This window comes from Urocitellus parryii, chromosome 5 (genome assembly GCF_045843805.1).
Source record: "Urocitellus parryii isolate mUroPar1 chromosome 5, mUroPar1.hap1, whole genome shotgun sequence".
NCBI lineage: Eukaryota > Metazoa > Chordata > Mammalia > Rodentia > Sciuridae > Urocitellus > Urocitellus parryii.
Window position 1 is genome coordinate 163,740,879 of NC_135535.1, and position 16,916 is coordinate 163,757,794.

The following is a 16,916-nucleotide window of genomic DNA, read 5'->3' on the forward strand; positions in this document are numbered from 1 at the left end:
ATTTCCTTTTCACACCAGCCATAGCACCTGGAATTCTAACTTTGTTTTCTTTAATCAGCAAAGTAATCAATAAACATGAATCCCCTATTCTGAGCCAGGAATGGAAGATGCAGTAAGGGTTAAGACAGAGGCCCTAGTCAAAGGCGGGTTCACAATACAGCAAGAGAAAAAAGATATAAATCAAAAATTATTAAGATATGCTGTGGCAAGTTCTATCACAAAGTAACCTCCAAGATATGACAGTGTCAAGAAAGAAGCTGTTTGTTACCTGGTTTTTGAGAAGCATCAAGGAAGGTTTCTCAAAGAAGGTAGCATTTGATCTGAGCTTTGAAAGGTGAGGAGGAAACTCTGCATACTTTGGTGTTGATCTACCAGTAGCTGTTAGGACTAGGGTTAGATATTGCCTAACCTAAGGAATAAAAGACTCAGGTATATCAAATTAGAAATCTTTCAAAGGTGAAGTGATTTGTTTCCCAAGCAAGTGGTTTTCTGTCATTTGAGATGTTGCAGAAGAGCTAGAGATATCGTGGGCATTTAATTACAAATGTTGGATGAGCCTAGAAGATCTTTCGAGTCTGAAGCAGTGTGCTCTTGTTGGGCAGAGGAATAGAAGGATTTGGCACATATTGGACCACTGCCGAGCAGCAAAAAACCAGAAGGCACTGACTAGGAGATGAAAAGTTGTTGGAATGAAGATGTGCAATAAGATGCATTGAAGATTGTTTGCTTTATCGTTCCATAAAAGGCGAATAATGCCCCACATTCATTGGATTCCTCTCTCTGGGAGGGAGCTTGGAAAGCTGTTTGTTCCAGCCACATAAGAATCCGTGATTACTTAGGGCCAAGCAGGATACGTTTCTTTACCATGTCTGTTCCTGTAGTAACTACAAGTGCCTTACATTGACTTATGCTACAGAGAGATCCCTAGCATAGGTGGGGACTAAAGAGTCAGCTGTCTCCAGGGATTTCTGCTTCTGAATCAAGGATTCTGGAGTTTATATTCATAGAAGAAAGCCCAAGCATTTGCCATTCGGCATACCAAGTAATGTTGCTGTGGTCAGGGGAGGCCAGGAGGAATCAGGCAGTTGCTGCACATGGGAAGAAGGATCACAGACCTCTGAACGAGGCATTCCAATATCTATGGGTCCCAGGATGCCAAGGAGAAACACTTCCAGAGACTACCAGGCAAATCCCCCAAGACTACTTGGTTGCAACTGAGGACCAATACTAGATATTGCCTTTTACGTCATAATGACTTTATATCTTCAACTCACATAGTAATCCCCAACTCCTCTAAAATGCACCATAAGTAATTCGTAACTCATTTGTCACTTTTGACTTCTCCAAAGTGCTGCCTTATTTTAGAATAATAGAAATTCTCTAAATCGAGTTATAGCTGCCTCATCATTATTATGGGCTGAATTGTGTCCTCTGCCACAATTTGTATGTTGAAGTTTTAACCCTCAGGACCCCAGAATGTGATTGTGTACTGCAATCTAATCTTGAAAAAGTAAGAGGAGGTCAGTGAGGTGGGCCAATATGATCAGTGTCCTTTTAAAAAGAGGGACTTTGGACAGACATGTATAGAGGAAAGGTCATGTAAAGGTATGGGGAGAAGATAGAGCTCTACAAGTCAAAGAGAAAGGCCTGGGACAGAGCCTTCCCTCATGAACCTCAGAAGAATCAACCCTGCAAAGACCTTGACCTTGGGATTCCAGCCTCCAGAAATGTGAAAAAGTTAATTCCTATTGTTTAAAACAGTAGGTCTGTGGTACTTTGTTACAGCATTCCCAGAAAATTAACACAATTTTCTACTTTGCAGAAAAACAGACACCATATACCAGATAGCCCTCGGATGATGGTTCCTGTAGCCCTTCTTAACCTCAGGTCCTACTTGTTCATGTACGGGAAAAACACAAACTACCATCATTTTAGGAACACATGAAATAATGTCAGAGATACACAGTATCTTCCTTAAAGAGTTTGGATCATGTCCCTGCCCTCCCCAGCAGTGTCCTTAAGCCCCAACTTATGTACATAATTGATTCAATTTGAAGATTACATGAGTAAAGACAGATCATGCATGTAGCATAGAACTTGAAAGAGCATGTCTTAAAGAAGTAGGTATTAGGGCTGGGGTTGTGGCTCAGTGGTAGAGCACTTGCCTAGCATGTTTGAGGCATTGGGTTCGATTCTCAGGACTGCATATAAATAAATAAAAAATAAAGGTCCATTGACAACTAAAAATATTTTTTTAAAAAGTAGGTATTATTATTGTTGTTGTTGATACTATTATTTATATTTAGCTTATGACTCACTCATGTATTTATAGTTCTGACTGGTGAAAGGAAGCAAGCAAAATAGAGAAGTTCAATAATTAAGATTTAATTAAGAGTTCCTACTATGACTTCTGGCTGCTACTATGGCTAGTATGATAAAGAGAAACCATGAGTTGAACCCTGACAAATGTTGCTGTGCTAAAACTTACATTTTGTAATTTGCTTTTCCAGTAACAGTGTAGACAATTTCTGTTGTTATCTACCCATGTATATGGATGGGAATCAGTGGGTAAGTAACACTGCTCAGGTGACACACAAGGTGAGCAAAGGCAAGGCTTCGAACGGGAGAGGCTGCTGCACCACTCTACACCCTTTCACCTGTAAGAGGGGCGAAGTCTCCTTGCTTGTCCATTGGAGAACCCCAAGTCATAGCGTAATAAGCTAAAAAGAGGAAAACCACCCTTATGGGCATTTATGAAGTTCACTGCTTGCACCTGATGAAAAATCAGTGGAAGATTACGCCAGGAGCCCTTGTCAGGATAAGGGGAAAAGAAGAATTTCAAAAATCAATTAAAACTGGGCAAGACCTTGTCATGTGCCAAACATCTAAAGTTTAGGAATACTACCCCCCTCCCCGCTTTATAACAACTGAGAAGCCCCAGTGAGTTAAATTTTTTATATCTATGCTCCTTGCATCTCGGCTCCCATCTCCAAAGTCTGCAGCTAGAAATTAAGCATGCCTGACTTCCTTGTTTAGAGGTTTGCCACTTGCCATCAATTAATCTCAGGAAGTGAACTAAATGCCCTGCTACAGCAGAAACACAAAAAGCTTGCCTGGAAGACAACAGCCTAAAGCTAAACCACAAATCCCTTTCCTAGCAAACCTGCTGTGAGGAAGGCAGTATTATATTTTAAAGAGGTTCCCCTTACAGGCAAGTACAGCAAATCCCAGTTGTGTGGCCCCAGGTTCAATGCTGGACTTCAGAAATTTACACTCAAATAAAAGTAACCAACCAACCAGAGTTATGAAAGAAGAAAGCTACACAGTGGTTTGAGAAATGCGACCATTGCCCTGCTTGGTTTTTGAGACTGACCTCATGCTTCATTACACAATAAGGCCATTTCTGTCATTGTGAGCATCCCACCCAGAAGGAGGCCAACCCTGGTCTCTCTAGGAAATGGGAAGCTTTATAAAATGTAGGGGAATTTATAATTTCTCTGCAGGTCTTTATTTAAGTGGCCAATACTAATTTTACTGAGCATCTATTATATCAAAAGCCAATATCCTCAAAAACACAGATAGGAGCTAATTCCTTTCCTCAGGACTCCTATAAAAGTGTGAGATGTTCCTTCAGAGATAAGAAGTACTGTGCTGTCTCATCCATTAGGTGTGAGTTTTTTTAGGGCAGGGATCTTGTGCTTTTCACTTCCATGGATTTCCAGAACCCAGTGGAGGTCCCAGTAATTGTGCAGTTAACAACCAAACTAACAAAAGGTGCGTCTTAATGATTGCCAGTCTCTGAACACTCTTTTTTTGGAGCAGGAGGCATTACTGGGAATTGAACTCAGGGGCACTCAACCACTGAGCCACATCCCCAGCACTATTTTGTACTTTATTTAAAGAAAAAATCTTGCTGAGTTGCTAGCACCTCACCATTACTGAGGCTGTCTTTAAACTCGTGATCCTCCTGCATTAGCCTCTGGAGTCTCTGGGATTATAGGCATGTGCCACCATGCCTGGCCTAAACACTCTAAAATTGTCAATAGAGACTTACTAGATCAGAAAATGCATCCAGTGAGAGTCCATTCACTTTTGATACCTTTTGACAATTTGTTTTGGACTCTTGCACTATTTTTTCACATAGAGGGACTGTATTTGAGTTAGGCCACACAATAGTCCTCCTAACAGAGGGTATCATGATGGGAAAAGATACTCTTTCTCTAAGTAGTGAAGGCTGCCTGGAGCCAGCTGCTATAACCATCAGCAGGGAGGAATCCTGTGTGATGGAAATGATAGTCAAGACAGATGTCTTAATAAAGCAACTACTTTGTGCTCCAATGCAGAATCTGAACATTTCTGAGAGAAAGACCCTATCACTTCAAGTTTCTCTCACTGTTCAGATGCTTTTAAGGGATGATCTCTCAAAGCTGACCCCAGACTAGTCACATCAGCATTCCCTGGGAGTTTGAAAGAAATGCACATTCTGTAATCAGCAGCTCAGATCTGCTGAACCACAGTCTCCACAGGGGTGAGGTCCAGCAAGCAATGTTTTAACAAACCCCTCCAGGTGATTCTGACACATGCTAACTTTTGAGAACCACCCTATAAATTGTGTTCAAAAGGAGCATCTATGTGGTTCCAGTAAATTCTACAAAGTTAGCAACTGCCAGCATCACCCAGGACAGGAGGCTATGGTTTTAATCAACAAGGTCAGGACTGGAGGAAGGAAAATATGCCCAAGCAAATGTAAGGAGACTCCCTACATGCCTCACCCCAGCACTGACTCTGCAATGCAAAGGAAGGGTTAACAACTGGTGACAAATGCATACTCAAGCTGCCTGACTAGGTGACTCTGGAATTTGTGGGGTTGTGTCAACACTCCATAGGGATTCTTAACCTGAATGCTACACACTGACTCTCTTGCTGACCTCTATGTCCATGAGCTAATTAGCAAATACTCATGAATAAGCAAATTAAATAGTAGTACTTGTATTGTGCAACACTGAAAATCAAAATGCAGTGTTTATTCTCCTTTCTCCCTATCTTGTCTTCCACTGCAAAGAAAACAACCTGGAATCTAGTCCCTATGTCCTTGAGTACAATTTTTAAGACAGTCAAGCCACACATGTGACTCTCTGCCTTGCCAAACAGTGGAGATTCTATCGTGTCTCAGATGTCCCCCTTAAGGGAGCTCACATTTGGATGTTCAGCACTATTTGGGTCCCAATTGGATTTGCTTCATTCTTGGGGGTCTTTGACTTCTAAATGAATACTATTTTCTGCTACTTTGCAAGGATCCTGACTTCAGGATTCTGGCTCCTATCTTAACTCATCCTTCAATGCTGCGCCCACCCATCCTGATAATGATCATCATCCCTAAGACACCTTGCCCGCCACTCTGCCCCCATCTCCCACCAGATGGTCATTCCTGGAAACACCCTAACAAATCCTTCAGGCCAGGCTTTGGCCACCCTGGCAAAACTAAGCTCCTTAACAGCTTCTTGACACCTAATTGCATTTTTGTTTCCTATTTCTAATACATCATTTCTTGTTAAGCATCCACCATTCTTGGAGGAAGAAGTAAATTACTGCCTTTATGTTTAGGAGACAGCCTCGGAGAAGTGACATGTCCCTCAGTCCTACAGGAGATTATACAAGATGCTTCTGAAAGAAGATGACAAGATAATGACCCTCTGCTGAGCATGAGCTTGTCCAAGGACCTGTGTCAAGTCCACCCATGCCTTTGTATCACGACACCCATGATTTCCTCCAGTCCCATGGGGGACTGTCATATGCTATTAGTTTATGCATTAGGAGGTAATTTACTCAGCTAAGCTGTCCTTGCCTTCTGTCTTTTTCTGTCCAGGGGAAGGACTTGGGAGGGTGGCATCCTGCCCTCAACTGTGAGTTGGCTCAGGCCATTTTGCCATTTTCTGTTACCAGAATCTGTCACACTGGTTGGCTCTGATGTGGGAGCATCTAACAAAAAGTCCCCATGAAAGGTATGAGTCAAAAGAGAGGGAATGAGACTTAACAAGAAGATGAGTTTATTTTGCCTAATGATCAGTTGATGCCCAAGAGGATAATCTGTTTTTATCAAATCTTATTTCCTTCCCCATTCAGGAAACTAAGGTCTATAGCTCCTGGGTCTCACAACACGCAACTCTCCTCAAAGTGTGCAATTTCTCTGTTTGGGGTATGGTCACTTATCCTCGATGGCCCAGCTGAGAGCTCACTCTCTGTGTAAATTATCTACCTGACACATCCTGCATAAAGCCTTATGCTTTATGTTTCTCTACTCTGTGCCTCAAGACCGATGTCAGGAATTCTATGTGTTCTTCCTGGGAAAACTCTCCAGCCCAGGCCTGGTCCACAACTCCATAGCAAACCCTCAAGGCACAGGTGCTTGGTAGAGGCTGGGGTTCCTGGGCCTTCTCTGTCACACTTTGTGTTGAAGGTCTCAGAAAGGCCTTCATGGGGGAATTCCAGATCTATTCTCACCCTGCTGACAACCATCCTCACAAAACATTGCAGTACTGCTTCATCAAAATCCTGCACATGTTCCCCTAATGCCTATGACAGGCAAAACCTTCAAGACTGGATGCCAGAATACTCAGACATTTTCAACTCCAGTGATGCCTCCCCAGTGTGGCCTTTCCAGCCACACTGAGCCCACTTATTATAGCACTTCCCCTATTTCCTCCATCTTCCTAATGAAGACTTAACTACAGTTACTGAAATTTCCATCTCTGTGCCTCAGGTTCCTCATCTGTAAAAGGGGGTGAAGAATAATACCTACTCATACAGTTGTGGTTCAGAATCAATGGGTTCACATTCTTGGGATGATGATTGTCACCTGCTAAACCATAAACCAGAGCAGGTACTACCATTAGCAGAGCATGTCTTTCTCCTACATGGCTTGCTTAAATGAAACCTCCTTTGCAAACCAAACTCAGCCTCACAAACCAGAGCTAATGCCAGCTTTTCTCTCTCAGCCCATGCTAACAGATCTCATACTCATTCTTACCCTATTTTGCTGTATACGTTTATCTATCTCCAACATTGAACCATCACCATTCTGAAGACAGGGGTCTAAGTCATCTTATGTTAGTTGGATCCTTCAAAGGCCATCCATAACACCTTGAACACAGCAGGCTCTCACTGAACATTAGATGGGTGGAAATTCATCCAAGAAAGGGAATAGAAGCAGGCAGTTGATGTGCACAGCATTTTAGGGTTTTCTTTGAACCTGGATATGTACTCTATGCCATCTATACTCTGGAGAAATACTCTCCACACCCAAGAAAAACTTGTGAATAAAACTCCTTGAAGGGTCCAGGGGATAAGCTGAATGTGATCCTGCATGGGATTCTGGAAATCTATGGATCTGCTCTAACTGTAGTCAAATGGCATTCAGTGGACCATTTTTTTTTCTTTCCTAGAGAGTGTCTTTGGTGCTGGGGATTGAACACAGGGCCTCCTTCCCACATGCTAGCCAGGTATCTTATCACTGAGCTACACGTCCGTCCTAGAGAACATTTTTTTAATATTTATTTTTTAGTTGTAATTGGACACAATATTTTATTTATTTATTTATTTATTTAATTTCATGTGGTGCTGAGGATCGAACCCAGGGCCTCGCATGTGCTAGGCGAGCACTCTGCCGCTGAGTCACAATTCCAGCCCGAGAGCCTTCATTAAATGGAATCTGTTAGGCCCCAAGCTAATAATCCTTTCATTTAGCCACTTGGAGACCAAGCCTTTCCCTCCAGAGCCTTACATCAATGAAGACATTGCTTCCTTGCAATGTACAAGCCCACTGAGTAGGGAGAACTAGGTAACAGGTGCGTGGTGATTTAGGTAGAAACCTAGGAGAAACTCCTTAATGAATTCCATATTAATTGACCAATAAAGAGGGGAGATAATAGTCTGATGGAGTAAGGGACTTGGGGACCTCCATGGCTCACTCCTCCTCAGTGGTGTGGAGCCAAGGGTTAGCCATCATTACACACGTGTGCTTGGCGTGGAACGCAGACACTTGCCACTTGGCTCTGTCTGGCGGTGAGGGTTGTTTTCTGTCAGGATAACTAAAAATCACACTACCTCAGCATCCAGAGACACAAAACAAGGCTGTTCACCTAATGACCACGCAGAGAATTAAGGGACACTAAAAGACCAGAGGAAGCATGATAGCAGAACAAAGGGGACATGAAGACCATTAGTGGAGCATCCCTGAAGCAATTCTCCACAGAGGATGTAGAAGGAACCCTTCTACAGGAGCCTGTTTTATTTGCAGAAGGCATGGTGGTAAATTAAAGCCCGACTTGGCCCATTCTGGGCTCTCTGGTTTCTCTTGGAGCCGTTCCTATCACTGCCCATAGGCCACTAAAACCTTCCCACAATCGGAATGATTTATTCTCTTCAAACCATGAACCACAAACTCATGCTGAAAAACCCACTTCAGATAAGTCATTAGTTTCTTTTATAGATTTTCGAGGTCACAAGGAATAGGACCTGGGAGTCCTATCCTAAGAAGAGTAGAGGGGGGCAGTTGAAGAGGTGGAGGGACCTGGGAAAGCCACAGGAGCTGGGCGAGCCCCTGTTTTCTGCCAATCAGCAAGAGGCACTGAGGAAAATATAGGCCTCAGCGACCTCCTAGGCAGTGCTAGATATTCCAGGGCATCCCAGAGGCCTTTGGGTTGGACCCTTCATTCCTACAATACAGGGGAAGGAAAATGCAGAGAGTCAACAGGGGCCCTGTCCTTTCTCCTCTGATAGTATGTAGAGTATGCTGAGCACCTGGGATACAGAAAACCAGAGTCAAGGAGGAGAGGGTGAGACTCCCTGACTTGTCGGGCTGGCCTATCAGCTAAGCTGCAATGGGGACCACTGTGGGCCCAGAGGATGAAGCATCCTGGTAACTATAGCTGTGGTCCTAGCAGCAGCCCAGAGGCACCCACACGAGAAACCTAAGTTCTGTAGCTTGGCAAGTTTCGGCTCACCACCTGACCCCCGTTTAGCAATTCTGATGTACCACAGAGCAGACAGCTCCAGCCTGGGATGACTGCCTCCCTCAGCCCCTCTCCGGCAGGCAATGAAAGCAAGATCCACTTTGAAAATTCTCCCCCATCATGCAAACTGACATAGGCATGCTTTTCAAAAACCCACAGCCAATCTGTTGATCATTACTTATTTACAAAGGCCTTCGGGCAGAAAGTCCTGTAAAAACCATACTTGATACGGTATACACTAGCTTTTTCTGCTTGTGGAAAAAAAGTCCCCCGAAGGCTACCTCAAACCATCACTTTCTATTGCACATAAAATGTAGCGTGTAACACTAAAGTATTTAATATATATGGTATAATATATCTACAGGAAAGGCATTTGTGTAGAAGTATGTTACCCTGGATTTGGTAATTTGATGTTTTGCTGAAGGCTACGACTTAAAAAAGCCTCCACCTCGTACAGGAGACCTGTCATCTTGGTACCCAAGAGCCAACAGAATAAAGAAGTACCCTTAAGCAGCAAAACTTTGACACAGCTTTGAAGCATATGAAAACAGTATAACTCCTCAGAATTATTATTACTCAAGATCAAAGAAATGAGCCATACTTTACATAGCAAACAGGGACAGGGAATTTGGCTCCAAAGGTTTCAGATTTTTCAGATTTCTCTTTATTTATTTATTTGCTTCTCTAAATTTAGGCAAAGGAAAATGCCTGGGCTTCTCTTGTCTTTAAATGGAAGAAACTATTAGCATTAGATAAGACGATTACCTAAAGGTGAATAAATAGGAAGTGAATGCTTGTTTAACAACTGGCATCATAAGAAGGAGAAGCTTGGGAGTTGTATTTTATTCCTTTTCCTACACTATATACAGGCATGGAAATCACTCCACAAGCAAAGCTGAGAGGAGGGGAAGGCAGAGAAAGCCCAAACCAACACCTATCAGGAGACCGCAATAATGGCACAGGAGATAGGGCTGGTGGTCTCAGCTAGTGGAGAGCCTATGTCCCTGTCCTTTCCATGTCCCAGACTGGTGCTCGTGGAGGACCAGGGAGAAGAGAATGCAAAGGAAAAGTAGGGAATGAAAAATCACTGTTCCTGTATTTCAATAATCAAACAGAGGAGAGAGGCCCGTGGCAAAGCAAAGAGGAAAGGAGTGTGTGAGGAAGGCAGGTGTTTCCCTGGAAGGGACCATTCAGGGTGGGCAGTGCAAACCTGAAATCACTCCCATTTCAATGAAGTGCTAGAGAGTCGGGCGGTCAGAGGAAGTGAGGGCTGTGATTGATAGATGAATCACAGACACAAAGGAGAGATGAGCAGACAGAGAAAAAGAGCTGTAGAACTCTGTCAAAATTCGGTTTACTTGCTGTTTCTTAGAGGAGGTCATGGTCAACAGAGAAGGAAGGCAGGAAGGGAAGGAGAAAAAAAAGAAGGAAGAAGGGAGGGAGGGAGAAATGAAGGGGGAGAAAGAAAGAATAAAATGAGAGAGAGAGAGAGAGAGAGCGCAAGCATGCTGTATTTCATAATTAATATTGCTTTTAGCCTGAGCAGAACTGGATTACTTTTGAACTTTGCTTTGGCAAGTCCACAGATTATTAGACTTTTTTATCAGTCAAAATCAATTAACAGAAATTTGATTTCAATCGACAGGATAAAAGGAAGGTAATCTTCAGGTTCATTTTTGATTGTGATGATACATCTCACATATGGCCTTAAGTACAGAAAACAGTCCTCGGAGGGACTTGAGCAGAAAGAGACTTGCCACAGGCAAACTAACCACAGAGTTCCTCTGATTGGTTCCTGCCGTCATTAGTGCCACTGCTGTTTAGGAACTACACACAGACAGGACATGGTGACAGCTAAGACTTTAAAGCCTATGTATTTTTCAAACAGCTTTTCAAACTGTTTTTCATGACAGAATTTTTTCAGCTCTATCATTAACTGCTGACAAGCTGACAGAATAAATACTGCAGCCTCTAAGAAGCCATCTAAGGATCTGCTCCCCTCCCCCGCTGCGCTGTGAGGCTGGGGAGGGAGGCTGGGCCTGTGCAGGGCGGGGAGGGGGCAGGCAGGGGAGAAGGAGCAGAGAGGGGCCTTGCTGGCCCCTTCTTACCTCATCAGCTTTGGCGAGGAGTTGGGCGAGTTCCTCATGCCCCCGTTGCGTTGTTTTTTTTTGGGTGATAGCGTCGACGGCTGCTCATCTTCAACTGGAAATACAGGCAGCTCATGAGATTATGAATAGTTTGAGGGCAGACTGTGAAATACAGGCAAGATATCAAAGGACACACACTCAAGGCCTCAGTCACTCACTAGGAATTCATGGCTGTCTTTTAGGACCCAATGACAAAGACCAAATGTGTTAGTCAAAGAGGCCAGCCATAGAGAAGGCCGAAGCAACACCTCTTTACGCTTCAGCCTTTGAACATGCACTTACAGCCAACTCAAACAGTTTATCAATGCCCTGCCATAAGGAAAAAAAAAAAATTGTGATTCATCTGCATACTGAAATACATATATATGACCCGTCAAACGTTATTTTTAATTTTGGTTACATTGATAAGCGAATGAGTTTTCTTGTAACCAAAATCATCCATAACTACCATAACTACCAGCCCGCTGCTTCTCCCCATGAACCAATTTAATTGGTTCCTAATCCCTGCAGACCAGAGAAAGCCTGGGAGAGGCCAGGATTCAAGGCCTTCAGGGCCAACGTTCCAATCAGTGGTGAGTGGGAACATTGGCACATGTGGACTCAAGAATCCCCAGCCCAACTCGGCCCTTATCCCTCCAGCTGCCAAGAGAGAGGGCACTGCGGCTGCGCACATGGGGTCTTTGCTTAACCCATTCAGACTGAAGGACCAGGATTGGCGAGGCTGGAGAGCCAGGTTGCCGAAGAGCACCAAAGGAGGAGGAGGTTGCTACTGAATGATACCTGGGATGATGCGGTGGAAGGCAGGGATGGAGGGCTGCAGAAGGGGCTGGAAACCAAAGGCTGTTTTCCAAATGTCTAAACCACACAGATCGCTAAGCAATGGGAAGCTTCACTCACAAACAACACAGCACACTCTACTGCTCTTGCCCAAAGACACCCACTAATAAGCTTTGTAGATGAATTAGTCTGCCCCCATGCTTCTTTTTAAGAGAGCTGCTTGATAATTAGCAGATGTGTACCCAGCCTGTCACCCAAGGGCATCAGCGGCAAAATTCTAGCCCTGCTCTCCCCAACCCCCACAATGCAGGCTAAAGCTGTAATGTCAAGAAGGAAAAATAGGATCCTTGGATTCTTATAGTTGACTGCAACACAGACTAGGAGAAAGCACTTCTGAAACTCAGAATGCAAGGAGGTTACCTTAAAGCTAAGAAGAGAAATATTAGCAGTGACAACGTCAAAAAAGGCTTCATATATGTTAATAGTGTATGAGTCTTAGATGGCAAGTAAAGGCCATCTTAGCTACTTGGTATTATCCAGGAAGACCCATATCAGAGCATGCATTCTATGGTGCTTTCCTGAAGACACTAAATCAATTTAGTAGGTTATGATACATGATTCTGAAAAATATTATAATGATCCAACAATCCTCCAGATTTGCGCCAAAGTATCCCACTTTTTACACTCCCCTACTATACTGTTAATCCAGGGTTTCCTGATTCTGGCTGACACAGGAAAAGGCAAAAAGAACATGGTGTGAGGTGAGGGTGACCCCAGAAGAAATAAAGGCAAGAATGCACCTGCCAACGCCCACAGCTGCTCCCGCCACCTCCTGCTCCCTCCCTCTCTGTTCTGCCAGAGGCTCTACTCAGGCTGTGACCATATCAGTCACTTAGTGCTCTAGGCAGGGACTATGTGGCAGAGAGGATATCGCATCTTATCAGAAATGAGTATCCACAGCAAATCACACAGAGACTAAACAGCACTTAAAAGATTAAAGGAAATAAATACAAGCCACATAAATGGTATTGAAAAAAATCACTTAGAGTTGATATGCATCTCTCGGCAGCAAACAGGCTTTCTGAGCTTGACCCGAATTCATCTTCCTTTCACAGGACAGGGGACTGAGCATCTGAGGCAATAATGGGGTAGAAGTGTGTGTGTGTGTGTGTGTGTGTGTGTGTGTGCGTGTGTGTGTGCACGCATGTGCACATGTAACTATGCTTTTACCCTTTTCCCATCTTAGTATAAAGGACTGCACCAACTTCATCTGTAATAGAAGGTCACCTTTTATTATGGGCCACTTGCACTGTTATGCTGTGTCTGGGGTGACCTAGATTAGTTGGTCAGCATGCTAGACTTGACAACATGTGTCTTTGTGTGTGTGCATGTGAGCGGGTCTAGTAAGAGTGCAAGTTCTGTCCCCTTTCACAGAAGTTTCCTTATGATTCCAATGGAATACCCCAAAAAACTCTTTCATCCAACCAAATCTCTATGGCTAGCTTTATTGGAGGCCCCCAGCTGTTGCTATGGTTGTGTTGTTCCAGAACAAGTCTCTATTAGTTAGATACAGACAGAAAGTCACCTTCGCGGGCATGCCTCTGGATTCTTCTGCTCACCTTGTGCTTCCCTGTTGGCACTAGGCCTTCAACAGATAATCCCTTTGGTTAAGTGCCCATCATCCTTATACCTTGTCACTGGCTGTTTACCTGCACAGATCTTCAGATGGGGAACTTGCAAGTTAATCCCTGTTAGCCAGCTCTAGAGAGACAGCTCATTTTGGTATGGAGGTTACACCGTCTTCTGTGCAAGGAAGCTATTTATTTTCATTGCAACTTGTAGAGATCATCCATCATAATCATACTGAATTTAAACTGGAATTTGTTCTCTGAAATGAAACTCTGTTCAAAGCTTTCCTCCTGCACTTGGGGCCTGGAAATATGTTCCCTGAAGAGATGGGGGACAATGTCTCCATATTAAGTATATGAACGTTGTGTATTAGAGACCACTGCATCTGGCTCAGGTCTCACAAGAGAATCAGGGATGATTTCTTCTTCATAAGGAGGATATAAACCATATTTAATTATTACCCTTTATAAGGATTCTATAAAGAAAGCATATCTAGGAAAATTTTAGTTAAGCTATAAACTATAATTTTCATTTCATGGCTTCTGTGACTACACGAGAGGAATAAAAATGGAATTAAAAGGGAGACTTAAATTTACACACTTTCATGAAAGACAAATGTGTTGAAGTAATGGGCCGCTACTTCATGACAATGCACATTACAGGTTCGTATTTAACCTACTTTTTGGCTAATTGCAATACACCTCTGTCTCTAGCCTTTTCCCTTGCCTCCGTGCAGTGGGAGACACATGAAGATATGAACCTTTAAAGGAAACTGACTTACCAGCTTCTTTAAAACACAAACAAGTTCAGGAATCTAACATGGAATTTTTATAGGAGCTGAACTCCATCCAGTCTCCAAGTACTCATAAAATTCAAGGGCTTGTTTTTGCACATCCCTAAGTATAACACTTAATGTTCTGTTGTAACTTCCCAGCGCTCCCTTGTCTAATAGGCACTGAATCTAACAGTTTTACAGTTTGGGAAGACTCTGTGCTAGAAAAATGTCAGGCAAGTCTAATGAGGCTTCAGATCCCCTGGTTTGCGCTGGAGTTTAATTTAAAGTTACAATGATGTTTTAACATGTTTGCTTATACTTGACTAAAGAGGATTCATTATTTCAATGACATAACCTCCAGACAATGTTCTGGGGATTGATTTAAGATGTGGTGGTAATTCCAACAGCCTTAATGCAGAGTTGAACATCTGTAACAACATTTCATTCCGCTTTTCGTCAGCTTTCTGTTTTCCAGCAAGAGCAAGGCAACATCTTCCAGAAACACTGGCCAGGATTCGGGGCTTACTTCAAATGATCATATAGTTTACTAGATTTTTTTTTAAGAAATATCTGCCTAGCCAGGCTGCAAACACTGAGTAAGGGCTCACCAGTGTCTCTTTATAGGTCCTTGAAGTGAAATGTGACAATGGTTACCATCTTCAGCTTTCCTAAACATCCCAGTATCTGTATGTGATGGACTCAATGGTCAGCTCCAGCCTGGGGCACATTCCCTCTTCCCCATTTCCCCAGTGTGATTCAGGGGGATAAAGCCCCTTGAGACTTAAAGGTGAGTTTGTTGGCTGAAGTTAAAAAATAGTTCAAAGCAAATAAATTCAGGAACGTAATAAAAGGCAAACAACCCGTAAACATGAGTCAACTAGCTATCTCCATTACGTTATTAATCACCACATCTGGAGAAATCCACATCTGTACACACTTAGCAGGTCATTAGTAATGTCATTTCACACTGGAATCACTCAGAGTAAGAGTCATGCAAAGTGGTTTGAACACAAAGCCATCTAGCTAACAGGGCTTCTGACCAAAGTCTGCAGCAAGCTGCTAGTTTGAGGGTGGGGTCATTTTAATGATTGTTTATTGTTTTTTATGGCTTTTCTGTTGTTTGATATTTTGCTGCCCAATAAGCTAAATGCATGCTGAAATCCATGGTAGTACATCTCTCTCCTTCAACTGTGCTCGTTTTGTTAAAATGGAACACTAAGGGGTGCAGGACAGTTATCAAAAATTGGGAGAAATCCCAGTCTCCTTCACCTGGCTCAGTCACAAGCCGAGAATGGGGAGTTGCGTTCTTGAACTCAAATGGGTCTTTGTGATAGCGTGATCTAGCTTCAGCCTTGACTGCCAAACAATAAGGAGAAAAGAAAACGGAAATTAATCCTTAGTGAAATTTTTAATTGCAAAAGTTCCAAACCAATTTTAATGTTGAATAGAATCATAGATTTGGATTAAAATGGAGTTTTCTCCCTCATGGCTGAATTGCAGGTATATTTATTTCTATTCTTATACCCAGATGACTTCCTGAAATTCTTTTTGCTGCATTTTTGTCATCAATGTCAGAAGGGATAATATCTGTGAAAATTCAGAAGACCATCTCCTTCTGCAATAATTTCCAGAAATATACAGGATCCCCCTCCCTTCTCCCCAAAAATACACACACAAAACCCAGCTGAGCGGCAGGATCAGATCCCTTATATCCTGAAAAATACTGAAAGAAATCCTACAGAATAATTATTCTATTCAAATCCTTCTCCCTCAGTGTTATCTTGCTATTCATCTCAGGCAACTGGCTTGGCCAGCTTGCTGAGTGATCAGAATGCTGCCTAACTTAAATGTCATTGGTTTGTCACTTCTTAGAAGGAATGATATGTAGGACTAGGGTGTAGCTCAGTGCTTGCGAGCATGCACAAGGCCCTGGGTTCAATCCCAATATTGCAAAAACAAACAGAGAGTCATGTGTAGTATTTTGCATCGTGAGTAAAAAGTATGTGTGTGTTTTCAGGCTATGAATGTTACATGACTAAAATTGAAGGTAAGGGTGAGGGCAAAATTGCTAGGATAGACATCTATCAGGGTTCTTTCTAGTTCCTGTGGGCTTGTCAAACTTTACCCTAAGAAAAATCATGAAAGTCACGGTAACATGGTCCTTCTGCAATTCACCATAAACAAAATTCTCAGGACAAACCTCTTTGACATGACTTCCCGATTTGCACCGGGAAGGCTGGGCTAGTTAGGGCTCAAATGTGGTCAATGAGAGCAATCCCTGGATTAGAGCATGGAATACTTTCAGAGGATTGTTTCTTGTCCTGTAATTGTAGACCATCAGACCCCTGGCTGCCTATCACATGGATGGGACTGGTGAGAAGGTATGTGAGTTCCCTTAAGCAGTGATGGAGAAACAACAACATATATCAGATAAATAACCCATACTGCGAGTTGGCATTGGTGTTTGTTGAGAAGGAGCTCTTGGCTGCAGTTTCAGGATGAATTCCACACTGGGAATATGACATGAGCATCAGTGAGGTTGAGCAGCTAAGCATGGCTGGGATAAGGAAAGTCAGA

General features: G+C 43.0%; 1 protein-coding gene across 12 annotated transcripts in view; it reads right to left on the reverse strand.

Annotated features, from left to right (window-relative positions):
* The window catches only part of Kcnma1 (potassium calcium-activated channel subfamily M alpha 1), a 717,716-nt gene that overhangs the window by 80,528 nt on the left and 620,272 nt on the right, over positions 1-16,916 (reverse strand). For 7 of the 12 annotated variants that reach the window (XM_077798516.1, XM_077798515.1, XM_077798521.1 and 4 more), the window contains one exon: positions 11,120-11,213. In XM_077798516.1, coding sequence (XP_077654642.1) covers positions 11,120-11,213 — 94 coding nt within the window. Of the gene's footprint in view, positions 1-11,119; positions 11,214-15,608; positions 15,696-16,916 lie in introns of all 12 variants that reach the window. The other 5 variants (XM_077798514.1, XM_077798513.1, XM_026390200.2 and 2 more) reach the window with 1 other exon arrangement.